This window comes from Ictidomys tridecemlineatus, chromosome 2 (genome assembly GCF_052094955.1).
Source record: "Ictidomys tridecemlineatus isolate mIctTri1 chromosome 2, mIctTri1.hap1, whole genome shotgun sequence".
Classification (NCBI taxonomy): Eukaryota; Metazoa; Chordata; class Mammalia; order Rodentia; family Sciuridae; genus Ictidomys; species Ictidomys tridecemlineatus.
This window is the reverse complement of record NC_135478.1, coordinates 129,966,330-129,993,990: the sequence shown is the minus strand read 5'-3', so window position 1 is coordinate 129,993,990 and position 27,661 is coordinate 129,966,330. Positions and strand designations below refer to the sequence as shown.

The following is a 27,661-nucleotide window of genomic DNA, read 5'->3' as shown; positions in this document are numbered from 1 at the left end:
CTGGCTTTTTTCCAAATGGTCTATTTTTAAGCTTTCTTTCAAGATGCTGCAGGAGGATCTGTGGGAAGTTGGACCCCACTCATTCTCCACTGGCTGCTACTGACATGATCCATAAGTTAACAGGAAGTGTAGAGACCCAGAAGCTTGCAAGCAGGGCTGCTGGCTCACTCTCCTGCAAGCCTGGAGCCTGGAGAGGGAACTGCCAGATATTAAAAAATCCATGAGAGATCCAAACATCAAAGGTCATCCCTGGACTCTGATTCTTGCCTTGGAAACTATAAATTTCCAAACAAAAATCAGGACACAGGATGTCAGAGAAAAACTAACATTTTTCCTGTCTTCTTGATTTTATAAGAATGCTTCACAAAGATATGAAAGTTATTCACTCATACCTTAACTATTTAATATCAACCAATTAATTGACTCATGATCAACCAATATCAACCAATTGACCGTACAGCATCTTTAACGAAAAACAAAATAAATATAGATTATGTTATAATCTCTTATTCCGAGGAAGAAAATTCAGCTTAGTTGTTTAACTACCTAAAATGTCAGTCTCAATCCCTGGTCCATATACACAGGCATGTTCCCAATAAACTTTAAAAAGTGAGCGAGAGCAGGGCACACGCCTATAATTCCAGTGGCTCAGAAGACTGAGGCAGGAGAATTGCGAGTTCAAAGCCAATCTCAGCAAAAGCAAGGCACTAAGCAACTCAGTGAGACTCTGTCTCTAAAAAATAAAAATAAAATACAAAATAGGGCTAGGGATGTGACTTGGTGGTCGAGTACCCCTGAGTTCAATCCCTGGTACAAAAAAAAAAAAAATGAGTGAGAATATCTCCTGTCAACTATCTATCTATATCTATCTACCTCTTTTCCTCCTGGTCATGCATGAGGATTATTATGCAGTGAAACAAGAAGGGCCCTTTTGAGAATGAAACATTAACCAATCTCTTGTCTCCTTTTCATCATATTTTTAGGAGTAGAATTTGGGCTGCTGGGAGAAAAGCTATAGTCTCCAAGTCCTAATTCAGGCTCCCCTACCCGAGTCACAGTGTGCTGAGCACATTCTCAACCTCTAGATCTTCATCTAAGATTCCCATCTGTGGGACACCATGTCCTACTGAAATCAAATCAGATTATTCATAGGGTCTATTTAGCTCAGAATTTTAAAATTTAATTTTTTAAAAATAAAAACTTTGTACGGGAGATTTGGCAATAATAGTGTTTCTAAAAAGGCTGTCCTTAGCTTATAATTCTTTGTTATTTGTCTACAAATAGCAAGCCATTTAACCTTCTTGAAAGCAAAAGAGAAATGGGCAGGCAGCCAGATATAATGAGAATTAATTAGAGAAAATGCTGAGACCCTGAAAAAACAGTGCACATGTTTTTGATGTGAAAAAGTTCTACATTTTAAACTCTACTGATGCTCTACAGAGAGGGGTAGCCTCCAAACAGATGAACACATACTTTCTTGGTATAAACTATTTCTTTTGTCACTCTTGAGGTCAAAATCACATAAACTGGCTCTGTCCTCTTGAAGCAAGCACAGTTCTCAATACCCCAGCAGGGCCAGGGGCCCCAGCGTCACTGGAGTTGGAATTCCCATCTGCCAACAGCCAGGTCACCCTTCTGTAAGTTCTAATCCCCAATAAAATTATTCTCTTCAAAAAAAAAGAAAAAATTCACGACACTGTCTTCTTTTAACTAGTAACATAAAAGCAACCAAAAAATGCAGATTAAAATAGTTTTTCACAAACAGGGCCCTGTTTTCTCTTATTCTTTGAAGATGTCCTATATTCAGAGGTTTTGATTGTAAGAAACTGGAAAGAAAAAACATTCCCCATTTATGTGGTGCTGTGTAGAGAATTCTAATGTTGAAACAGTGTTGAAAACAGTTTTTTTTTTTTCCCTTCTTCTTCTCCTTCTCTTCACAGTGAGTGTTTCTAAAACAGTTTTTGCACTTAGGATGCACAGAGGCCAGTTTTTCCAAGTGACTAATGAATCCCCTTCCTTAGCAACTTAACAAGATACGAGCATCATAAAAACCAAATGTATGAAATACAATATGTCAAGAGCTATGTAATGTTTTTAACAACTATTAATTAATTAATTAATTAATTAATTAACCGTGCTTCGGTTTTTATTCTCAGGAAAACAAAGACTTCCTTCCTGCTAGGCTTTAAGGAAAGATAACATTGCAGTGGAGATACTGAGGCTACCTAGAGACCACATAGAGCCCAAGGATGGAGCCAACACTGAGAAATCAGAGGTGAGGATGTGGGGGAAAAAAGAAGAAGAACCATCTGCCTGATAACAGAGTTCTAATAAAACCAAACTTGAGGCCAGAGACACCCACAATGCTAAGCTATACTTCCACTATATATTTTTTTTTAAATTACAATAAAATATATATAACACAAAATTTACCACCGTAATCATTTTTAAGTACACCATTCAGTGGCATTAAGTGCATTCACTGGTTGTTCAACCATCGCCACCATCAATCTCCAGAATGCTTTCATTTTGCAAAACTTTATCTTCATCATACAACTTCCATTCCCATCTCCTCCCAGCCCCCGGCAACCTCCAATCTTATTTTCTGTCTTCACAAATTCTACTGTGCTAGGGATCTCATATAAGTGGAATCATACAGGATTTGTCTTTTGTGACTGGATTATTTCACTTAGCAAAATGTCCCCAGGATTTGACTATGTGATAGCCTTTTGTTAAAATACCCTTCCGTTCAAAGGCTGAATAACATTCCACTGTGTGACTATTTCATATTCTGCTGTCAATCAATTAAGTGTCCATGGACACCTGGGTAGCTTCTACTTTTAACTATTGTATTTAGTTTTTCACTTTCATATTCTTTTAGTCATTTTGAGTTGAGACTGGTGACTTGCAACAGAAAGCGGTTTCAGTGATGCAAGGGGCTGTGCCTGTGCTGCTTCCATCTAGAGGGAATGGGGGTAGACTAGCATAAATCAGCAGAGGGCAGTCAGGCTATTGGTGAGGTTGGCAGAGCAGCACCAGGGGATGAAAGGAAGCCTAAGAACTCCTTGGGGAAGCCTTCCTTACGCTGAGGAAAAACAAAAACAAAAAGCAAAACAAATGAGGGGTGGGGGAGCCACTTCAAAAACACAGGGAAAATTTCTCTCTGGGAACACTGGCTGAGTGGAGGTTGGCATAAGGAGCACAGCAGCATCTATGTAGGAATGAATATGAGGCTACCAGCTGGAGCCTGTGCCTGTGCTGGTGGACAGGCTGCACCTACAATGTCCTGGTGGTTCAAGTATCCCATCCCCAGCAAAATTTCAGTCACATAACTGAATATGTGCAAGGGCTGGAAGTTTCAGTGCTTTTTGTCTTCAAGCAGAATTCCCAAAGAACCCGGCTTTCTTTTAGAAGCAGAACATGTATCACATGCTGAACTCCGCCAGAGTTCTTCTAAGGAAAGATCATTTCAGTGTGGTGCCAGATAACTTTATGCATGAAATCTCAAGAAATTTGGATCTAGCTTTTTTCCCTATAATGCCCCTACCAGGAAGTCTGAATCATGTCCAAACTGACCATGCAGGGAAATAGCTCACCTGTAACCTCAGAAATCTCTGACCATGACTGGGGAATCTTAAATGCTGTGGAAGACTTCAACGGACACAGGTCCAAGGAAGACATCCTTAGAGGACCCCCCTTCGGCCAGAATCTAGGCCACTTGGGGGATCTGCATCCATTACACTCCCAGATCATAAAGTACCTGGGCTGACAGGTGACTAACAGATATCTTACAGCATTTCAGATACAGAAGACAGCAGCTTTCATAAGCCAGGTCCCTACCAGGCAATGGTAACTTTGCCCAGTGCTTCTGAAGCTCGGTGAGCAATATGGATGCATATCATGACTCTTTTGTTAGGTAAATACTCCAAAACTCTGCTTCAGTTAAATCTAGTTAGGCATATTTTCATGGTGGTACACAGAATTGCTGATGAGTTTCAGCTGGGTTTTCTTTTCTTTTTCCTTTTTAATTTTTTTTTTTTTTTTAAATGCAGTGCTGAGAATCAAACCCAGTGCCTCACCCATGCTAGGCAAGCAATCTACCCCTGAGCTACAACCTCAAACCTCAGCGGGGTTTTCCCAACATGAGGAGAGACTCAGAATGTTTTATCTTTTTCCAAAAAAATTCTTAAGTTATCAATATATTACTAACAGTCACTATCTGTATGGTACTTAAAGGGCTTATAAAGATGGACTTATAAAGATGCATACCATCATCCATTTGCACTGACGCAGCTGATGTTCAGTGCCTCTCCTCATCTACCCCTCTGACCCTGGAGCAGAGTTTGAACACAATTCTTGAGTTTCCCAATTTTGACTCTAGCAAGACCTGGCTCCTTGTCACTCTGTACAGAGAGCCAAGGTTTAGAGTGCTGGCAGTCCAGGTATCGGTGTTTCAGTCTACTCAGGCTGCCATAGCAAACACAGCAGACTGGGTGCTTAAACAACACACATTTATTTCTCACAGTCCTGAAGGGTGGAAGTCCAGGATCAAGGTGTGGGCAGGGTTGATTTCTCCCAAGGTCTCTTTGCTTCATATTGTCTCTGAGTCTTTATGTATTCGTCTTTCTGTATATCTCCTAATCTCTTCATATGAAGACACCAGTCATACTGGATTGGGGCTCACCCCAAGTGACTTGATTAAACTTAGTTAACTCTATAAACACCCCATCTCCAAATATGGCTAGGGCCTTAACATTTGAATTGAGGAGGAAGTGTGTGGCCACAATTTACCCTCTATCATGAGTATGATTTGAAGAATTACACCTTCCGTCAATGGCAGGGTAATGACAATGGCCTATTCTAGGGTCATCGGGAGGATTAGGAAGTTAGAATGAAGCATGCTTACAGTGTAACCAGACCCAGTGACTCCCCCAATGTCAATCATAAGCAATAAGAAGGAGGGCTGGCATGATATGTGAGTTGAAACTTGGCTCCTGAGAAGACCACACAGGGCTTCTAAAAGTATCCCTTACAACATTTGGCTTGAGAATGGCAATCTGTAACCAGAATGCAGGAGGAATGAATCCTGCCAGAAGCCCACAGGACCCCAAGCCGACCAGAGGAGTGAGGAAGCCTGAGTCCATGACGCCATCCTTCTCACCAACTCTTCACTTCCAGCCCTGTGGCTTGGGGAGCAAGCTGGAGAGGTCCCAAGCGGGTGAATTTTAACTCTCGAAAACATGGCTGCTTTTGTTTTTGTGTTTTTTTCATCAAGGTTTCTAATTCCTCCTGTCTCTACCAGGCAGGCTACCCATGCTGACTGATGTAAGGATGTCAATTTCAACCCCTTGATTTTTTGTGGTGCTGTTTCTCTTTCGGCTGGCTTGATTTTTCTCGTGGGCAGTGCCTGGTCAACACTAAGCAGGCGCACCCAGCTTCCCCAACACGCAGTATGCCACTGGCTTTGTGGTAGAGGACACTGCAGCGCCAGCCTGTTCAGTCCAATCCAAACCTCATGAATAGCAAGGCCACCAGGACTGCTGGAATGCTACCAGGCTGCTCAGTATTTGGCCTTTCAGAAAAGCTTCCAGCATATTAAAATTGCTCCAAATGTAACAAATGATGTTCCGATTAATAAGATAATTGACAGCAATCAGCAGTTTCTGCCATAGCATTTCTGCAACAACTAAAGCTCTCAGCAATCCCACCCCCCAGAAGGACTCCTGTCCCCTGGGAATGGGGTTTAAGAGATGACTACTGTGCTCTGAGGAGAAGAAGAAAACAATCTTAGGGGCCAAAACACCTTCTCTTCAAATAGACCAAACTGAACTGCTTTTACTGAGCACTGCCCTCTTTCTAAAAGGGCCAGTCCAGTTAAAGTCTACAGCAGAGCATAAATCACCCTAAGACACCCCAAGCACTGTCTATCCAGCAGTTCAGGGTATGTGACCCCCAATGAAGCTAGCTGCTACAACCTCCACCCGCATTCACCCAGCATTTTCTGGCCCTCTCAGGTCTCCGGGAAAGAGGCATATCACTGCATTTTACAGACCAGATTATAGCATAAGGAAGTATACTGGATCATCCAACAACCCTAAGAACTGGTTCCTCTAGCCCAAGACCAGAGTCTACATATATTACGCAGCCTCAATGCACAGAATGCAACAGAGGAAACAGCAAAAACACAAACACACTGGGGAAGCATGTGAGATTGGGGAAGAACAGACAAAAATCAGATATGAAATGGAAATTAAATCCACCCCTCTCCAGGAATGGAATAGTATGCAGAAGAGGAGGGAAAGGAGGGGAGGTGGACATGGTTTGTTAAAGTCTAGTGGTGACAAACATAAAACTGAGGACTGTGGCTAAATATTCTAAATAAGTTGGTGAAAATATTTACTGTTGAGTCAAGTGTCCAAGCTGGAAGCACTGAAAAGCCCACAATCAATAAAGCCCTTCCGGAGGCGGGCATGGGTTTGAGCCTTCTGCTCCCTTATGCCACCAATGCAGCTACAGACCCAGCACTGCCTAGCACATGGCTAGCTCCTGGGATGTGTGGATGCCCCAGAGCTGAGGCTGTCTTTGTTCAATCATATTGCCAGGCCTCTAGGGCTCGCCACCCTGTCCCCAGCTTGCCCAGGTGCTACTCAGTCCCCACCAGATGTACAGCCTGTCTAGGCACAGCCTGGAGGCTGTCTCAGCCTTCTCTCCCCAGATCTGAGTTGACCTATTGTCACAGAGCCACACCTCTGAGATCTGTGCATACCTTCTCAACAAAGGTACATCATGGTTTGCCTGGTGGGCACTGTTATCAGTAGCTCAGTGACCCCAAACCAGGTATGCCAGAAAGAGGAGACATAGCATTATTCAATTACTCAAAGAAGAAACTTCTATAGCCAGCAAAAATACTCTTCAGGGAGGAAGGGAAGTAAAGATATTTGGAGATGAAGGAAAACTATGAGAGTTCGTTGTCTTCAAACCTACCCTTCAGGAACAGCTAAAGGGAATTTTCTAAACAGAAAGAAAATCATAAGGTTTGAAACTTCCAAAGGGCAAGAAGAACCTCAGACTGGGTAAAAATGAACATAGGAAGTACAATAATCAATCCCTCTCCTCATGTGTTTCCTCAATCACATCTGATGGTTAGAACAAAAAAGTAGGCCACCACTGCATGTGGTACTTGGTGTAAATATACAAAATACTTGAAAAGAACTGTATTTTATTTTATTTTTTTAAGAGAGAGAGAGAAGAAGAGAGAGAAGAGAGGAGGGAGAGAGAGAGAGAAAGAGAGAGAGAGAGAGAGAGAGAGAGGGAATTTTTTAGTATTTATTTTTCAGTTTTGGGTGGACACAACATCTTTATTTTTTATTTTATGTGGTGCTGAGGATCGAACCCAGCACCCCGCGCACGCCAGGAGAGAGCGTTACTGCTTGAGCCTCATCCCCAGCCCCAAGAATTGTATTTTAAAAGTGGGGAGGGATTGAAATAAGATTTCCATACTTTAAGTGGTAAAATGTTGATACCAGTAGGCAATGATAAGTTATCTCTGTGCATTATAAGTAGCCTCTAAAAAAACTTCTAAGAAGCAATATACTCAAAATCATTATTTGCAAATCGATAGAGTCCCCCACAAGTTTTCAGAAACCCACAGCAAGGCAAGAAAAGAGAAACAGGAGAGGAACTGAAAACAAACAGAAAAACATGTGTGTCCATATTTTCCACTAAATATTGTACTTGACATTTAAGTCCTTGACCCATTTGGAATAGATGTTTTGTGTGCAGTATAAAGAGAATCCATTCTACTTTTTTGAGAGAGAAACTTTACAGTTCTATTTATGGGGTGTTCCCGCTTTCCCCTGCTGATCATCACTGAGGTTTCTATCACATGCAGATCTGATCTATATTTTCATCTGTTTTATCAGTTGCTATAATCTGAATCCTAAGTGTCCCCCAAAAGTCCAGTGCTACAGGCTTTGCCCTCTGTGTGAAGCTATTGAGAAGTAGTGGAATATTTAAGGGGTAGGCCCTAGTGGGAGGTCTTGAGGTCATGGGGAACACATCTTTGAAGAGAATTGTGGAATTCCAGCTCCTTTTTCTTTGTCTCTATTGCTTTCCTGCCACAAAGTGAGCAGTTTCATTCTGTCACATGCTCCTGCTATGATGTGTGGCCTTGCACAAGACCAAAAGCAATGGAGTCGTCAGTTATGAACTGGAACCCCCAAAACTGTGAGCCAAAAAAAAACCTTTGGTAAGTTTTCTATCTCAGGTGTTATAGTGATGGAAAGGTGACCTGACACATTGGTCAATTCATCTATTTTGCACCAGGCCATACTTCCTGAATTCTCTAGCTTCTGGCATCTGGCAATTGTATCTTGGCTACTCAGGACCTTCACTATATAAATTTTGAATAAATTTGTCAAGTTCCACTCACGTCCACGTAGCTATTGACGTTTTTTTATTGAATTAAATGTGTAGATAAAATTGAGAATGTCAGTACCTTAAAGACAGTCTTTCATTCCCCAACATGGCCTTTCTTTTCATAACTTTTTAAATGTGTCTCATGAATAAGCTCTGAATTTTTTCTCTGCTAAGAAGAAGAAGAAAAAACTAATGCTTAAATAATCTGTGAGTAACTTCATTGCTTTAGTTTTCCTTTAACTGACAGTAGGGTATTTCTGACTTATTTGCTTCAGCCTAAGGGTAGCATTACCCTTAGGTAATAATGAGATAGAGTTGATCAGGCAGCAGAACTGATGAGGCCCCTGGGAAAACAGTACATCATCATCATCATCATCTTCTTCTAACAGTCTACTCGGAGGAAGTGGTCAGCAAGCTGAGTGACTCTGATCTGCTCCCACCAAGGGACACACAGGAGCAGATCCATGACCCACATTTCCCACGACCAGATTTAGTCTTTGGTGGAGATCCTTCTTTCTCTTACTCTCTCACTGCACCTGGTCACCTAAAGAAGTTGATGACCCTGGTCCTCAGGTCAGCTAGGCACTCATTCCTCTCTCCCACTCCAAATTTATAAAATCCTGTTTTAAGTTTAGTTTACCTAAGATGGAGCAGGTATCCATCTTTTCCATCCAGCTAGCTGCCCACTACACCTGAGGCTAATCAAGAATCAAATACTTACCCTACAAACATCATCATTCAAAGCCACAAGTCATGCTGCTCCTTAGGGCAAACTGGAGGCTGAATTGATTTCCTAAGTTATATCCTGGCAAAATAACAGTGGGCCATGGAACAGGAAGACACAGAAAGGGTGTGGTCTGTGATGGGGACCTTTGGGTCCCTCCGATCTCACTTTAAACAACCTTGAAATCACAAGTCAATCTCGGGGCGGGGGTTCTGATGCAAAGCAAGTGGGTGTGATGGATGTTCTCATCTGACCATAGGACAAAGATCCGGCCCCAACTTGCCATCACAGCTGTATGACCATCTTCCACAGGACTCTCCCTCCGCACTCACCACCCCCTGTCATGATTCCAACTCAGCTGGGCAGCTTTATGCCTTTGGACGTTTATTATTATTATTATTACTATTATTATTATTATTATTATTATTTTAAATAGGGGGGGGAATTAAGGGGCATGATAATAAAGAGACCAAGATGTCCTTACTGTGTCAATTGCTGACCTAGAAACAAGAGCAATCATTGATCCCAAATTCCACTGGGAATTTTACTGTTTAGGGCAAAGCTGTAGTGGCTACCAGTCAAGCCAGAATTAGACAGGCAGTTAGCATAGATAGGTAAATCGAGTCAGGTAGGATCAAGGAGGGCAATTTTGATTGAGTCAGGGAAGTTGGAGATAGTCCACCGGAAAGATTGAAATGTTAATTCCTTCAGAGCCCTTCCTCCACCCTTATCAAGAACCTGCCCCAAGCTCCAACCTGTTGCTAAGGTAACCTGTCCCAGGAATTGTTCCTCCCTACAGGGAGCTATAAAGTTGTTAATTAATGTGTCCTGGGCTGCACCATCCTGCCCTTCCCCCTTCAGACCACCTGTTTCCTACCTTTTGGCCATCCCACCCAGCATTTCCTATGCCCAGTCACGTACACAGGAAAAAGAAAGATAAGGGGAAGAGGGCAGGAGAACAAAGGAAGAAGCCTAGGACTTATAAAAAGGACAGAACACCTCACTTCTTGGGATACCAGCTATGTATGGCCCCTTCTCCCTTTTTAAATAAGCCCTGCTTTATATGCTTGCCTTGGTGTGCTTCTCTAATGTTCAAACTTCAGCATTTGAGGGAGCAGAACTTATCACCAGTAACCAACGGTGTCACCGGCACAGATCCGAATGCTGCCAGCTTTCAAATAACACATTTCTCAGAATGACGGAGAAATCCTGGATATATCACACATGTCAATGTTTCTAGGGGTTGCCTTTTGCTGAGTGCAGCTTAGCCATCTTTATCTCATTTAACCCTCCTAAATACATTTCACATGCAAATTATTGATCCTACCTCATGGATGAGAAAACAGATTCTGAAAGGTGAGGTTAAGACAGCTGATCAAGGGAAGCCAACAAGACAACCCTGCCTCCCATCAGCAAGGTCTCAAATTCAGCAGCCTTAATTTAATAAAATCACTCCTCCCCTACTTATCACCACCCCCAGCATAGGTTACCTCTTTTCCTGGAAATGCAATATGATACTTAGAGAGGACAAGGAACCTGTTGCACAGGTTTGCCCTGAGTATGTGTGATTTACAGCCCTGTCACTGTGGCTCCCACTTCAATGCCCCAACACAACACAGAAGAGGGCTTGCAGGATCCTCACCCGCCACCCTAGATACACAGGCAGTTGAACAGAGAGCATAGACTTTGTGTCGACACAGATGCACCAAGATTCTTTCCATCTCACCTGGAGACTCGGAGAAGTATTTCCGTCCTAACCAGACACGTTTTGATATACTGACATACTATGGAATTCATGGAAAATTACAACTGTACATAAATTGCATTAAAAGGGCAGGAAGCCTTTGAAAAGACATACATCCTCTTCCATTTGATTTCAGGAGTTTCTCACCCCTGGAAGGGACAACACAAAGACTTCCAGCCAAGAAGAACGGGGTGGACCCCGACCCGCCCGGGCTTGTCTCAGACCTACTGCTGAGTTTTTCTCACAGGGCAGAGTTCTGGGTTTTTCTCTCTCTTAATTTTCCCCATCCTGCCGGCTGAAATATACACACAGGCTGAAATACACACACAGCGCTGTGTCAGCCCACAGGACCAGCTGAATCCACAAGCCAGCCACGCAAGAAGACAGAACAGATGCCCAGGAGGCTACACAGGTCCCACCCACCCTGTCCCTGCCACTCAGAGAGCCTGGAGACTTCTGGACCTCAGTCCCTGGAGGGAAGAGAGCAGTGAAGGAAACAGCAGACCTTCAGGCAGGAGGTTCAGTTAACAACATCTGAACTGGTTCCTTCAATGAATGCACGTTTTGTTTCAGAGGCACAGACTTGTTTAGAAATATTGGTTTTGATTGCGCCAACCATAGTAAGGACAACAGTAAATCTCATTTTAAACCCCAGCATCTGTTCCTAATGCTTGCTTTCAGCCTGTAGCAGAAAAACTGCTTCTCTGAAGAAGCTGTGCTCCAATCTCTGATCTTCCAGGAGCCGGCCTCCTGGGTCTCTGACGGTGCCTGCCAGGGGCAGCCCCAATCGAATCCCTCAGGCGCTGGGGGGTGGACAGTGACAGCCCTGGAATGAGGCAGGCTCACTTATCTGCTTCCGCAGAAGAATGTGCCTTGCTGGGAAGAAGTCCCCGCTCCGGAAAAGCTGCACATCTGTAAACCAGGCTTTTGTTCACTGCAGTGAATCTCAGCAAAGACAAAAGCACTCTTTCCCCTAGAAGGAAAAACCCTCCCGGCTGAAGGGCTGGGGCATTTTGTCCCAAAGCCCTGAGGACTTGAGAGCTGTCATCAAGTGTTTAGGGGACGACAGGACCAGATAGTTCTCTTCCCAAGCCCTATCCAGGCTTCCTGACCTCTTGCTTTCTGCATCCTACCTTATCCTCCACCCCACCCCTCCCCCATACCCCAGGTCAGGTTTCAGCAACTGGAGGTGGCCAGAGGTGCAGGAGCACTGGAGAGGACCCAGGAGCAGGGGCTGAACAGGAATTAGCCACCCAAAAGTTCCACTGTCGGGCTTACCTGGGCACCTGGGGGCCAGGTCAGTCCATGGAAGGGCCTGAAGACAGGGGCTTCATTGCAGGCACTCTGTAGAATCTGTCCCCAGCGGCCCTATGTGGTGAGTGTCTTCCACAGTCCCAGCCCCAGCGGCGTCCCCCACCCACCCAGGCAGGGCGCTGTGTTCCGGCCTGTCCCGGGGGAGTCAGGGAGGGAGGCGGGGCAGCCACCTCCAAAGAGGCCCATTCAGAGGGCGGCGGGAGAGCTGGTCCGAGGAAAGAATCCCGGGATTGTTGGGCTGCCGCGGGCTGCTGCGGGCGGCCTGCCCAGTCAGTGCCTCCAGACGTGGCCCCGCCTCGCTCCACGGCTGCAGTTTGCTTCCTTTCCACTTCTTTTCCCTCTCTTTCCTCCTCCCCTCTTTAAGCTCGTGCGATTTCCCATCACAGCTTCATGGCTGGCTCAGACCCCGCTGTCATCCGAGGGACAAGCAACAGAACTCACTAGCCACACCCTAATACCTGCCCCTCCTGGGTCAGAGGGCACGGAGGCCTTGGAGTCTCAGGCAGAAAGGTCACGCTGATCCCACTCCCCTGGATGGGGTGATCTGCCCCTCACCAGGCCCTTCACTTCATCCCTGCCCAAGAAAGCCCAGTGGACTTTCCAACTGTCCATCCCACCCACCTGTCACTGCCTGCTCAGGCTTTCCTCCTGGCCACAGTGGGTTCCTGTAACAGATCTCACCCCAGTCCCCTTCACCTGGCTGGTAGCCTATCCCACCCACAGGTTTGTTGGCAATATCGATATCCTATAACCCTTTCTTCTTCCTCTGCTCATATGCTTTCCTCTATCTGAAAGGATAAGCCAATTGATGACCCCTAAACCCATTGATGACCTCCTATACATTCTGCAAAGCCCATTACAAATGATCCTGTAACAGTGGTCCAGTTCACTTTTAGAATACAGCTCTAAGCTTTATTTTTTTAAAGGGATCTGTTTTCCTTTTCCTCTTCTCCCTCTCCCCCTCCCTAAACTGGGGGCCGGGAACAAGATTACCTTGAGTTATCAGTGCTCCACTGCAAGGATTTATCTGACAGAGGATGTGGGACAAATTAACAAGTGAATCCTAACACACCATTAGGGGGCCCTGGGAACCCCTGTCAGCTCACACCTGGAATGTAGCCTTTGAATAGCTTTAAGGCCTCAGGGACTGTAGTCCCCTGTGCTTCTCCTTTGCTAGCAAAGCAATGGAACTTCTTTTTCCTTTTTTTCTCAAAACCTTGTCCTCATTATTGAATTGGCATCAAGGACAAGGACTGAGTTTTTGGTTAAGATCCCACATTTTTACAGAGTTTGGGACACTTTCTGTCAGTCAAGTGGAAGCCAGTTCTCTATTCCATGAGGCCAGAATAGAGACCACCTAGCCCAACATAGGGGCCCTTGGAAACATGGCAGGTTATACAGAGTTGAACCATGAGGCCAGCATAGAGTGGCTTCTTGTATTTTATGGGTCTGGCAAAGTCCCACTCACTCTTCCAATGCTAGAACAGATATTAGTTCTGCTAGAAGGCTTTCCCTAGGAGAGAAGGTCCTGTGTCCCTCCTGGGATGCCTCCTTTCCTGCACACTGGTAGGCCCTGCCCTCAGACTATCATCCTGGAGTTTCTCACACACAAGCAAACACACATTCACACACACAGCATGCTTCCAGAGTAGCCTGCAGAATGGGCCCAGCTTGTGTAGGCACACTCACCAATCTGGTGGATGTGAACTGGTAAACGTCTCTCACTAGAAGATATGGCTCACCCAGGACCTTTGGGCACATGTCCTAGAGTATGGGCAGGACTCTCCTCCCATAGGTCTGAGTAGGCACTTCCTCCAAGTTGTTTATGTATCAGAAGGGCAGCTACTCCTGCAAAGGAGGCTGTTGGAAATGCCTGACCACAGAAGGAGCAGGATCAGTGGAGGCAGAAGAACCAGCCTTTTCCGTGGCCCCTCTTAGCACAAAGGAAGGTGGCTCAGGGGACAAGGTCATGGTGTTCCAGGTCCAGGAAGAGTGGCTATAATGGGGATGGCACTCCCAAGGGCAAGTCCTGTTCCTTCTGTGGATGCCACAAGCTGGATGGATCCTATCCAGCTCACTGGGATGAGTAGAAAAGAAGGCTGGGCACATTGTTTCTGCCCGTGCCAAAGTGATGATCTGGACAATTCCAAGTAGACTTCGACAGACATTTAAAAACTACCTGGGGATCTGCTGAACACTCCCCACCACCTCCCCTTGCCTTCTTTCTCTCCTTGGCTATAGCACCAGGGACTAGGGTTACTTCAAGGTTCATTTCCAGGAGGCGGCAATTCTGTTGGTGACAGACACTGAGGGTGGGGTGTGGGTAACCCAGAAACTCTGCTACCAACTTCAACAGATCTATATGCTTCAAACCTCTGCTTTGCACCAGCCAGAACACTCATGGAAAGGTAGCAAAATCCTGAGATCCAGCACAAATCAGCCTCCCAGGGAAAGATAGCAGTCCCACAATTGGCAAGTGCAGCTGCACCCTTACAAACAAGGGTGCCAGTATAAGGCCACCCAACCATCTGGGTCCCTTCTTTCACAAGCTTCAGGCTCAGGCCTCTTGCAGGGCTGATGAACTCAGCTCCCTAGAATGGAAAGGTCATCATCCTCATTCCATTCAGTCTTTAGAAAAATTAACTCATCAGCCCATTGCAGTGGCACATGGCTCAGGAGGATGAGATAGGAGGCTTGCAAGTTCACAGCAACTCAGCAAGACTCTTCCTCAAAATCAAATATAAAACTGGCTGGGGATACAGCTCAGTCATTAAGCACCTCTGGGTTCAATTCATAGTATCCTGCCCTCAACAAAAAAGAAAGGAAAATATAACTAATTTTTATCCAGGACATTCTCTGTGCTAGATGCTGGGATGCAATCATGATTCTGCATAGAAATGTTTTTTTCCAAACAAAGAAATTCTCATTTGCATTTGCCTGCCTTTGGATTTTTGCAAACTTACTCATTTTTCCCTTTCTTACATATGCATATACGTAAAAGTGCATGGTTCATCAGAAGTGTTCATAAAGTGACAATGCCTAACTCTAGGTATAATTATGAGCACATGTATACGTGACCATCCATGTGCTACGTAACATGCTATATATGTATGTACTTGACTCCTCCAAATCCTCAGGTCCCACGCCAAACAACTATGGATAAAAAATATTTTTTTAATTGCATCTGTGATGAACTTACAGAGTCTTTTTATCTAATCATTATTCCTAAGCGATATAGTATGAATATCTACATAATACTTACATTGTATTAGATATTAGAAGACTAGGGATGACTTAAAAAATACGGTAGGGACCTGGCGCTCTCATAATCCCAGGGACTCAGGAGGCAAAGGAAAGAAGATCAAAAGTTTGAAGCCAGCCTGGGCAACTTAGCAAGATATTGTCTCAAAATAAAAAATAAAAAAACAGGGCTGGGGATGTAGCCAGTGGTAGAGCATCCTTGGGATCAATCCCTAGAACAAATTGAAAAAGAAAAGAAAAGAAAAGAAAAAAGATATGGGAGGGTATATATAGGTTCTAAGCAGATGCCATAGCATTTTATAGAAGGAACCAGAGTATCCACAGATGTCCTGGGAACCAATCCCCATAAATACAGAAGGACAACTGCAAACTAAAAGATGACAGGGGTTAAAAAGAATGCTTCTTTACCCAATTGGTATGGTCAGGCCAATGTGTCCCTCTTTTGAGGAGGAATCCTAATCTGGGGACACTAGGTATTTCTATTAAGACCTGGAGGGCTCTAACCCAGTAGGTCCTGCCCAGTAACAAATAGTGAGGGACAAACTAAAATGTTAGAATCTGCGGATCTCTCAACAACTCCAGCCATACACCCCTTCTTCACGTCTCATCTCACCATGCCCACTCCTCCAAGTGTGTCCGGTCCAGTGGGGCGTTTTGAGAGGATGACGGCAACAGGTTTCAGAGAAAACTCCAAGGCATTTTACTGGCAGCTGGCCAACAATGTCACAGGAGACAGAACTGGGAGAGGTGCATGAGAGAGCAGGGCCTGGGGACGGGGTTATGAGACGTGCAAGCGGCACACAAACAGGTCCTATGCCCGGGCCAGCTTCACACCCACTTGTATCCAAGCCACCCCTGTGTTATCCTATCTGGAGCACTGCCCTGTACAGCTCAGAGCTGAGGGGAGATAGGCACAGGCCCCAGATTTGCCTGGGTGTACAATGGATTCTGAGTTCTACACTGGCCACAGGCTATCTCAGAAGGGGCATGCCCTATGTATGATGTGCCCCAGGCTCAGGATATAAACCCACTCATCCAGTCCAGGGACAGAACATGATGTTGATACACAATGGGGCTCTGGAAATGCTTCAACAAAGAAATGCATTTTGAATTAAAAAACAAATTCCCAAGACATATTTCTGGTGCACCATCATACTGAGGCTGAAATTTTCTCACTTCTGAGAGTGTTCCCCCAATACCATGCATAGTACACACATTCTTATTTTGCTTAAGTTTTAAAAGATGTTTGAAGAAGATATGCAACTAATGCAAGATCACAGACACAGAGCCACCTGTAGCCCAGGAACATTCGGTAGGGCTGGGAAATATGATAAGTGCAAAACTTCGGTTTGCATTATATCATAATAACTTTTATAGGCTGATGTTCAAGAATAGACCACTGGAATTGGGTAATGAAGTGAGATGAGAAATAAAATTAGAAAAACAAAGATTCCTAAGCCAAAAGCAAGCAAATAAATACACAATTGGCATGGTCAAAAAGTCTTGCATCTCATGTGGGGATCTTCCAAACTGGACTGCTCTATGATGGGTGTTAAGCAAAGGATGCCAACTTCTTGGCATTCACAGGCTGGCACTTCACTCTGACTCCATGAACCCGTCCCTGATGTTTGCGTTTAAATATATTTAAAAGCAGTCTGCTTTTCTTTTTTCATGTTCTTCATCCGGGCTGGGGAGTGGTGCAACATTTGCTAATTCACATGCCTGTTACTTGAGGGTCACCACTCAACAGGATGCATGCTTTAGCACCAAAGGGAAAGCTGACTCTATCACAGGCATGTAAACAGACACTGCATTCCTCTGCCTATTTACAAATCGTATATGTAAATAATCATGTGCATTCAAAGCAATCAAGGCTCTCCATAAAAAATACATGGGGTCCACGTTCAGTACATGCTTTATCCCCATTATAAACATTCTCATTAAAAGTTCATAAAAATACAAAAGAAAAGAAAGCCGGGAACAGGAAGAAAAGGGAAAGATTAGTGGAAGCATTCTGTCATCTGTCAATCTTTAAAAGATGATAACCCTTTTTTAAACAAAGTAAAGAATTGCCTGGAAATACTCTATCTTCCTCTATCTTTTCTCCTTCCATTTCACTCACTGTCTCTATCCCTGTCTCTCAAGATATTCTTGGATCCTCCTTTTCTTCCTCTTTCTGGCAAACATTGTCCATTTTTTGCCCTTTGAAACCTACTGAAATCCAAGGAGTTCAAACAGCACTAACGGAAACCATGTCCCCTCTCTTGAGCCAGTTCTGAAATCCTTCCATGTTCTCTGTCGACCCAAGAACATGCAAACGGACTGACGCACCTCCTACAAGCCCCCTCAAAGCCTCTGATCCACAGTTGAGAAGAGACAACATGATTAGAAACCAGGTCCCAAAATGACCCAACTCTACTCTCCAGAACAACAGGACACAAAAAAAAATTAACAAAACATAAAAGGTACTATCTTGATGTAGGCAAACATTAACTGTCAATCACTTTCGCAGAAGGCAAAAGTCCTCAAAAGCATTTAAAATAACACTTGTAAAACGGTTATGTGACAAGAATGTTCCAGAATTATACAGGAGTAACGGTGTACAACATTATGAGTGTACTAAATGCCAATTAATTGTTCACTTTAAAGTGGCTAATTTTATCTCATCTTAAAAACAAAACAAAACTACAACAACAAAAAACCCATCAACTATTTTTGGAATAGTTTGGAAGCTGAGATATATCAAAAACTAACATGTCTTTCATGAAATATTTTATTATGGTTTTGTTTCTTTTCATTTATTTGAAAATATAATAGCTAAGTATCAGATAAGAAACAATAATAATTTACATCTTAAAGTTCAAAATTTCCTCAATTTTACCTATGCAAAGACAGATTAAATGAGTCCTTTACTCAAATTCTTACAAATGTTTTCAATTTCAAGAAAAACATTTGCTTTGGGGGCTCTCATCTGCAACTTCAAGGAATTTAGGGATATTGTCCCCCAGCACACGTTTCTGGAGTACACTGGCTGGACTGGTAATGTGTTCAAAAGATAGGTATACACTGAAGGCTCATGCTGGAGGGTCCCAGGTGGAAGACCTGGTAGGTCCCTGCCCTTGAGAAGCCCAAAGTGTCCCTCACAGGACCCTGGACATACAGCCCCAGATACCTTCCCACTGCCATCCCCAGTATCTGTCCCCCAACTTTCCCATGAACACAACATTTTTTTAAATCACAACACACTCCCGGAAGAATTAAGTCCCATCTGAATTCCCATTGAAATATTAATTACGAGAGTCAGTACTTAAATACCCATCACTTTCCTGGAGTGGGTGCAGTCACTTAAAGATGAGCACTTGAGGCAGAGCTAGTGTATAAGGGCCCTGTGCCTGGAAAGAGCAGGTTTCCCTGGCTCTCACCCACCGAGGGAGGGGGCTCGAGAGTGCTTCTCTGTCACCAACTCATGTTCTCTTCTATGGTCTGAATGTGCCCCTCAAAGTTTGTGTGTTGGAAATAAACCTGATACAATAGTGTTGAGGAGTAGGTCCTTTAAGATGTGTTTAGGCCATGGGGCTCTGACCTCATGAATGGATGAACACTGTTTTCTCAGGAGTGAGTTCCTGATAAAAGGTAGAACTCAACATCTTCCATCTCCCCTCTCTTTTTCTCTGTCTCTCTCTCCCTCCCTCCATTTGATGCCTTCTGTCATATCAGGACCCAATGAGAAGTTCCTCACCAGAAGTGGCTCCTCCATCTAGGACTTCCCAGATTCTAAGAATTGCAAGCCAAATAAATTTCTGTTTATTATAATTACCCAGTCTGTAATATTATTATAGCAGCAGAACATAGACTTAAACATACACTGTGCTACTGTCTACACTATGACCATCACTGGTTTTCCACAGCTTATGACATCACCTTTCCTTTCTCTGCTTATGTTATTATGATTTTATACAAAATGTTTCCTGAACGTCCATCAGGTCTGAACAGGTACCTGGGCTGCATGTTCTGGTCAGCTCTCCACAGGAACCAGGTTTAGTAGGAATTGCTTACTCTTTTGTACAGAAAATGATACCAAAGCTCAGAGAGACCTGACTGAAATCATTCTGTTAAGAAGTATCAGAGCCAAGATGTGCGTGTATCTGGAATATGACCAGGAAGAGATGAACATCAGGACAGGAATCACCAGACATCATCTTGTCTGCACTTCCCTGGCTTCCCTGTCTGCTGGGGGGCAGTGTGGCATGTTGTGATGACAAGGCCTAGAGATGGGACTCAAATTCTGATGAAGACAATCTGTCAAAGTGCAATGGTCATTTAGATCTTCACCACCAGTTATAACCTAACAGGAAAAAAAAAAATGGTGGTACAATTAATTTCTACTGTTCTGGGTAATAGAGAAGCTTGAGGCAAGGAGAAAGTTAATTTGCAGCACTTGCCAAATACTGTGGTGAAAATACACCTGCACTGGCAGACCTCAAGCCACTCAGGAGATGTCGACTGGCTCACAAAGTCTCTAGCATTCTAAAATTGGCTCTCTGCCCAGCAGGTGCTGGCAGGCCCTGGCTTGGGCACTCTTCCCCCTTACTTAGTGTTTTTCCTATTATTCAATAAAGGCTTCTTTAATTCACCTAGCTATTAATAAATCTAAGGATGCTTCGGTTGCTTTCTGTTTGCTTACTAAGATGCAGGAGGGAATTTTATGTAGACAGCATTATGGTAACTGCATATGAACTAACAAGAAGTCAGAACATAATTCACACCGTAACGATAATAGCAACCAAATCAACCACCGTGCCTAAATCCATTTCATTAAGGCAGTAGGTTGCACCAAATAAATACCCAATATCCAGACTTCCTCTCATCTATTATGAAACCACTTTGGTCTACCCTCTGTAACTTGACTGCCCATTCACACCACCATTCTGCCTCCTGGAGGCTTGGTGCTGACCTCACATTTATGGCCATCCCACCATTGCCTTCTGGGGCCTGCAAAAAAGCACTGGTCTGGCCAAACTTCCTCAGGTTTGGGTCCCACCACCACTCCCCTGCAGGTCCCTCGCCGATCACCAGCATGTCCTGGTCTCCGCACCCGCTACCTCACCATCCCAAACACTCTCTTCCCCTGCCTTGAATTCCTAGTTAACCCTATTCATCCTTTAAGTATCTCTGACCTCCTAACAAACAGACAGTGAAGATCCACTGACCTAGTCTTCCAGTTTTCTTCCTGGAGCCTGTGCCATGTGCGGGGATCCTGGGATCCCTCTGCCGCCGGTCTGCTGGCTACACTTCCATAGGGCAGGGCTCCTCCAGGCTCCTGCTGGCCCAGCAGAGCACCAGGGAATGAGAGTGCAGGTGTGGGCAACAGTGAGGTGTATCTAACACCAAGGATTTTTTTTTTCACATTTTAACTTTTTAATTATAGAAAATTCCAAACAAAACAGAAGTAGGCAAAATGGCCCAGCCTCCCGGTGGCCTTGACCCAGCTCCCACTATTGGCAGCTCACTGCCAGTTCTGTCAACGACACTCACCCAACATGTTTTAATTAAACTTTTTAAATTTTGAAATCACTGTGGATTCACGGGCAGCTGTAAGCCCTTACACAGGGATACTCTGTACTCTTAATCCAGACGCCCCCGCCCCCCCCCCACAACACTAGCAACCTGTAAAATTACACTTGGACGATAATGTTGAGTTAGTGGAGTCACAGAATGTTCCAGCACCACAAGGATACCTCCTGCTACCCTTTCAGTTACTCCCATTTTCCCTCCTCCCCTGCCCTGCTTAACCCTTACTAAAAAAAATTAATCTGTTCTCCATTTCTATAATTTTGGCTATGGGAAAAAAAATGCAATATAACTGAGATCATTCACTGCATCAGCTTTTTGGTATAGGCTCTTCTCAATCAGCCTCATTCTCTGGAGAGCCATCCAGGTAGATGTGTGTATCAGTAATTCCTTTTGCCTGCTGAGCAGTATTCCACAGTAGTGATGTACTACTATCTGTTTAATCACCCACTTATTGAAGAACATCTAGATTGTTTCCCCACTTGGGCTATTTAAATAAAGCTACTATAAATATTTGTGAACAGGTTTTTTAAAAACATTATTTCAGTTGTAGATGGACACAATCCCTTCATTTTATTTTTATGTGGTGCTGAGGATCGAACCCAGTGACCTCTAAATGTGAGGCAAGCACTCTACCAATGAGCCACAACTCCAAACTTCCTCAGGTGAACAGGCTTTTATGTGAACATAAATCTATTTCTCTGGGATAAATGTCCAGGAATGCAATCACTTGGGTCATATGGTAGGTGCCTATTGAGTTTTTGTTTTTTATTAAGAAACTGCCCAACTGTTCTCCAAATTGATTGCAAGGTTTAGCATTCCCACCAGCAGTATCTGAAGGATTGTTTCTCTACATCCTCATGAGCAATTGCTGTTGTCACTATTTTTATTTTCGCTGTTTAGATAGGCGTGTAGAGAGGACTCATTGTGGCTTTAATTTCCATTCCTCACCTGGTATGGTTGTGATAATACATGCCTATAATCCCAGATGATCAGGAGGCTGAGGCAGGAAGATCGAAAGTTTAAGGCCAGCCTCAACAATTTAGTGAGGACCTAAGCAACTCAGCAAGACCCTGTCTCGAAACATAAAAAGGGCTGGCGATGTGGCTCAGTGATTAAGCACCCCTGGGTTCAATCCCCAGTGCAAAAAAAAAAAAAAAAAAAAAAAGAAAAAAAAAATTGTATTCCTCTAATAGATAAAGACACGGAGCATCTTTTCATGTGCTCAATTGCCGCCTATGCATCTTCTTTGGTGATGTGTCTCTTTATGTCTCTTGTCCACTTGTTTACTTTTTTCCCTTTTGAGTGGTGAGAGCACTTTATGTATTTTAGATGTTATTCCTTTCTTAGATGATTTGAAAATATTTCCTCCCAGTCTATACTTTGTTTTTTTATCCTCTTCAAAGCCTCTTACCATAGCACAAGTTTTCAATTCTGATGAAGTCTAGTTTATCAGTTCTTCTTTTTATGGCTCATGCTTTTGATGTCAAGTCTCTCTCTCTCTCTCTCTCTCTCATCTAACCCTGGATCCCAAAGGTTTTCTCTTACTTTTTTCTAAAAATGTTATAGTTTTACTTCTTTTGGATTTGAGACAAAGATCCTTTTCAGGTTAGTTTCAGCATAAACTGACAGCCACTTGAGGTTCAATACCTCGTCTGAAGGTGTTCAATTGCCCTGGCACCTTTGTTGGAAGGTCGTCTCTGCTCTAACAACTTGCCTTTGCTCTGTCGAAGTCAGGTGGGCACACTTGGTGCAGATCTATCTGTGGGTTCTCCATCCTGTTCCACTGATCTATGTGTCTGTGCCTTCACCAACACCAGTCTTGACCACAATAGCAATCTAAGCCTTCAAATTAGGAATGGCCCTCCCTTCCCATTAATTCTTCAAAATTGTTTTGGCTACTCTAGTTCCTATCAATTTTTTCTTTCTCTCACTTATTTTCTCTATTGTTTCTCCTTTCAGTGTTATTCATTTCTGCTTGCTTTGAGTATCTCCTTCCTTGAGTTTACTCTGCTCTGCTTTTTCTAGGCATTGGAAATAAGAGTTTCAACTATTCATTTCAGACTCTCTTTTGCAATGTATATACGTACTACTATAAATTTTCCTCCCTGCACTGTTTTGGCTATACCCCATAAATTTTGATGTTTTACTTTTGTTTTTATTCAATTCAACATGTTTTTGTATATTCCCTTGAGACTTCCTTCCTCTTTGACTCATGGAATATTCATAAGGATATTACTTCATTTCTACGTATTTTTTAAAAATGTGTTTGTTTGAATTCTCTAATGTATGCCCCATCTCATAATATTTATTTTTTCATAAATGTTAATCAAACCAATAACTTAAAATGTATATTTTAGGATTGAGTCAGGTAACTAATCAATATATATTTTCCCTTTTTATATCGGGTTGTGTCTGTAATATTTGCAGCACTTTTATCATTTTAAATATTCTCTTTCCTAATTTTGGATTTATAATTTTTGTTCATTTTTATAAAAAACAAGAATTATTTAAAAAATATTAAAATGTTTTTAAAAAGATTTTCATATTACTTCCTTTCCTGATTTCTGGTTTAATTCCATTATAGTTAAAGATATGCTCTGCATGGTTTTAATCCAGTCTAGAGTCTACTCTGGGTCACTTACCCAACGTTCCTGGCTAGTCAACATTTTCCTCCTTACCTTTCAGTTGTAGTTTTTTAATATTTTTTTTTTTATATGTTGGCTGGGATTTTTAGCTGTACTTAATAGAAAGAATAGGAAAAAGTAAGTCTAATTTGCCCTGCAGGAAGCACAGCCTCCCATCAATGATATTTTAAAACAAAATCACATGCTGCCTAATAACATTTCTGTTAATAGTGAACTGCAAATACAATGGTGACTCTAGGATTATATTGACTAGCAATGTCATAGCCATCTTGGTTTGTGTGATACACTCTATGATGTTCACACAACAACTAAATTTCCTAAGACACATTCCTCAGAAGATTTCCTCACCATTAATTAAGACTGGAACTTCATTTATACGCACATCACTGTTTAGCTGTAAATGATACATGACCAGGCGTTACTATAGACATAGAGAGGACATTACATGAGGACCACACAGTGGTTAGAATGGTAGGGATTAGAACAGAGGAGGAGGTTCATAGCGTTCACCAAGTATTTGAGTCATAGTCATCCATGACTAAGATCTGCCATGTGCTCTTTCAGTCATGACATCTGTCAGTGGCTGACTCACTGGTCAAGCTGACTGGTCTGGATTCAGGCTTTACCACTGACTAGTTACATGGCTCAGACAATTTCCTCAACTCCTTTATGACAGTTTCCTTATCTGTAAAATGAGGACAACATGAAGAGTAACCTTATACCATTTACAAATTAAAGCAAAGCATCTTATAAAAAAACAGAGGGAAAGTCCTGTACTTAATCCTTTTCAGTGGAGTCCAATGACTCTGTTTGACTTTGCAGAGTAGGTGATATTCTCAGGCAAGCTCAGGGGCTCAAGGACCAAAGCATCCATTAAGCCAAAGTTATGGGTCTCTGTACTTCTTGGGAACTAATAAGAAGTCAACCTTTCCTGGAAACTTTTGAGTAAAAAATTCAGAAGATTCATTACTCTTATGGTGTCTGGTTCTATATTTAAAAAGCAAAGCCCACTTCTTCCCAGTGAATATTTGCATAGATGCATGGGCTGTGCTGAAATCCACCACATGGTGTGCAGGGCTCCATCCTGCTCACACGAGGAGAAACGCTGCCCATCTTTAGGCAGAAACAATCAAGTTGGCATATATCTGTCAGCTCCGAGGCACTTTCCTGTTTCCTAGGCCTTTCTTGAGTTTAGTGGAGACTCAAAATTCTCTTAATGCTCAAAGAATGATTCCAGAAGATCATGAGCTGCTAGTGAACTTGAAAGCTTTTTCTAATGTCTTCTTTCCTCAAGTTTATGACTCACTTTCCACTGCTAGTCATCTGTGCATTTTGAATGAATCTAGTCTTGGTGCTGCAGGAAATAATTCAGGCCAGAGAGCTGTGGGTTCTAGTTCAAATTCACTATATAAGTTCAATTTAGTGATCAAATGTGGTTGACTCAATGAGAAGGAAGGGACTATGTGGGGTAGAAGAGAATGCTCCTCTCTTGACATCTACCTAAATTATAAACATAAAAAAGATACATGTGTGGCCTTACATGTGTGAGCCCAATGCACTCAAATGCATATTTAAACAGCCACCCCCACTCATCTGAGTGTAATGCACATATAATGAAGCAGAAATGAAGCAATGCTGTGAACACTTTTTCTTACATTAAATTTCAGTCATGCCTGCTGAGATAGTTTAATTGCTATATACTGTGGATGACAGAAGCATTGCCCTTTCATTAAATTAAACAGAGACTTGGTTTCTTCTGGACAAAGAGGGAAAGGAGAACCAGCTATCATTGCTGCAGCTGCTTCTGGGTATGGAGCTAGAATTAAATATAATTTAATTGTCCTCATTCCCAAACAATATGTCCAATAACCATGAAAAAGGCCCCTTGCTTACCCTCACCAGGGTAGAAAAGCAGCTTCATAAACAATCTAAAGTCACAGAGAGAGAGGCAACTTTTAAATGTGTATGAAACTCTAGGTAACATCCCCTCTCTTCCTGCCCGACTTTGCCCCATCCTGGGCTCCCAAAGCACCTGGTTAACATCCGCCTAAGAGGAGTGCTGAGTAGGCACCCTTAAGGCCTGTCCCACAGATGGTTCCTCCATGGGCCAGCTGTGCAGATGAACACAAAACAGAATACTGAAGGTCAACCAGGGAGACCCTGGAGAAAGGACCAAAAGCAGCCATGAAAGGTGTGCATAGACAGGAAGCAGGGGCAACAGCATCTAGAGATTTCCATGCACGAGAATGCAGGCAAAGACCTTCCTCTTTGCTAGGACCAACTTTCTCCAGAAAGGTGGACGGGCATTCTGGCTTCTTCTTTCCAAATCCATACTAGTAAAGCTAGCAACCATTAAGATTAAAGCACCCATGCTAAACTGCCAATAGACCCACCTGACTGTGCTTCAGTAGAGGATGGGAGTGTTGAATAGGAGCACTCCTGCAGGATGCCAGGAAGCAATCTGATGTTGTATTGTTGCCATACCCAAGAGCACATTTATAACCACAGCCCAAGACCTTCCCTGGTAAGACCCATCGTCATGCACGCTTTTTAGATTTGACCTCAATGGCAATAGCTCTACCTAAGAGTTGTCTTTCGAGAAATGGCACTCGTGAACATGGTACCTATAGCTGCCTCATTCTCCAACACCCAAAGCAGGGAGAATTCTTACCCCGTCCTCCTTTGTGCAGACTGGCAGGGCTGCTCGTCTGAGGCTCAGGTGGGCTGAAGGGAGGGTAGCGTGGAGATGTTTTCACTGGAAAAGAGAGCACAGCAGGGGCATGTCACTCTCTTCCTTGTGGTGGCAAGTTGTACACAGCTAATGTGCTTCTTTCTTACCATATGGTGTTTCTGGAGACACGGGGAATGCTGGGGTCGAACATACGGACTCCTTGGTATTTAAAATCCTACCGTCGATCATGTCGAGGTCTGGGGGATATGCAGTGATCATCGTCTGAAATTGGCATGGGAAGGAGAATATAAGAATGTGGAGTCAGGGCAAAGTCCTCTGCACACAGCTGTAGCCCTCCAGGATGGTTGGTGGATCCAAATCCTCATCTGAGAGAGGGGACAAGAAAAGGAAACCAGCATCCCCCCTGCAGCCATAGAAATGGGGAAAAGCATTCATGTTTAATAGAACAGTCAAGTATCTTATGATCCATCGTATTAATACAGTATTATACAGCATATTGAAGAAGTTGAGTCTGCAATAGCAAGGGGAAATGTGCATTGTGGCGCTGACTGAAAGTTAATCCTTTTTTTTTTTTTTTTTAAAGAGAGAGTGAGAGAGAGAGAGGGACAGAGAGAGAGAGAGAGAATTTTTTTTAATATTTATTTATTTTTTCTTAGTTCTCGGCGGACACAACATCTTTGTTGGTATGTGGTGCTGAGGATCGAACCCGGGCCGCACGCATGCCAAGCGAGCGAGCTACCGCTTGAGCCACATCCCCAGCCCAAAAGTTAATCCTTTTAACTAGGGTACATCCATAGATAAGTAAAACTACACAAAAAGCTAAACACACAGCACAGAAAAATGACTGGGAAGAAATATTCCAAATATCAAAATAAGTTTTGTTTGTGAATTAAGACTACAAATGACCTTTTCTTCCTGAATATTCTGTAGGTCTCAACTTTCTCCAATTTGAGAAGAAATAAAGAGGGTTATCATTTGGGTTGGCTGACCTGACCTACTCTGATTCTGATCAGAAGCCTTAACTATACTTTCCAGAAGAGACCGAAGATGCTCCTGTTGGTGGAGCCTCTTGGAGACATAATCCTAAAGGTTCTAGATGGAACATTCGGGGCCCTGTGTGGTGGCCCAGAAGTCTGCTGTGCTGTCCACCTATGGAGTCCAGCCAAGGCCATGACTGTCCTATCTCCAGCTCTCTCAACCTACCTACGGGCTTCATACCTGCGGCCACTCTACACATCAGAATGCAGAGGCTCAGGTGACCTGTGTGAGGCAGCCTGCATATAGTCATC

The 27,661-nt window shown here is 43.3% G+C and overlaps 1 protein-coding gene across 8 annotated transcripts in view; it reads right to left on the bottom strand.

Moving 5' to 3' along the window:
- Positions 1 to 27,661, bottom strand: part of Tns3 (tensin 3) — a 266,681-nt gene that overhangs the window by 34,094 nt on the left and 204,926 nt on the right. For all 8 annotated transcript variants that reach the window (XM_078039777.1, XM_078039776.1, XM_078039770.1 and 5 more), the window contains 2 exons: positions 26,519 to 26,633; positions 26,352 to 26,435 (listed from right to left, as the gene is read on the bottom strand). In XM_078039777.1, the coding sequence (XP_077895903.1) occupies positions 26,352 to 26,435; positions 26,519 to 26,633 (199 nt within the window). The remainder of the gene's footprint in view (positions 1 to 26,351; positions 26,436 to 26,518; positions 26,634 to 27,661) is intronic.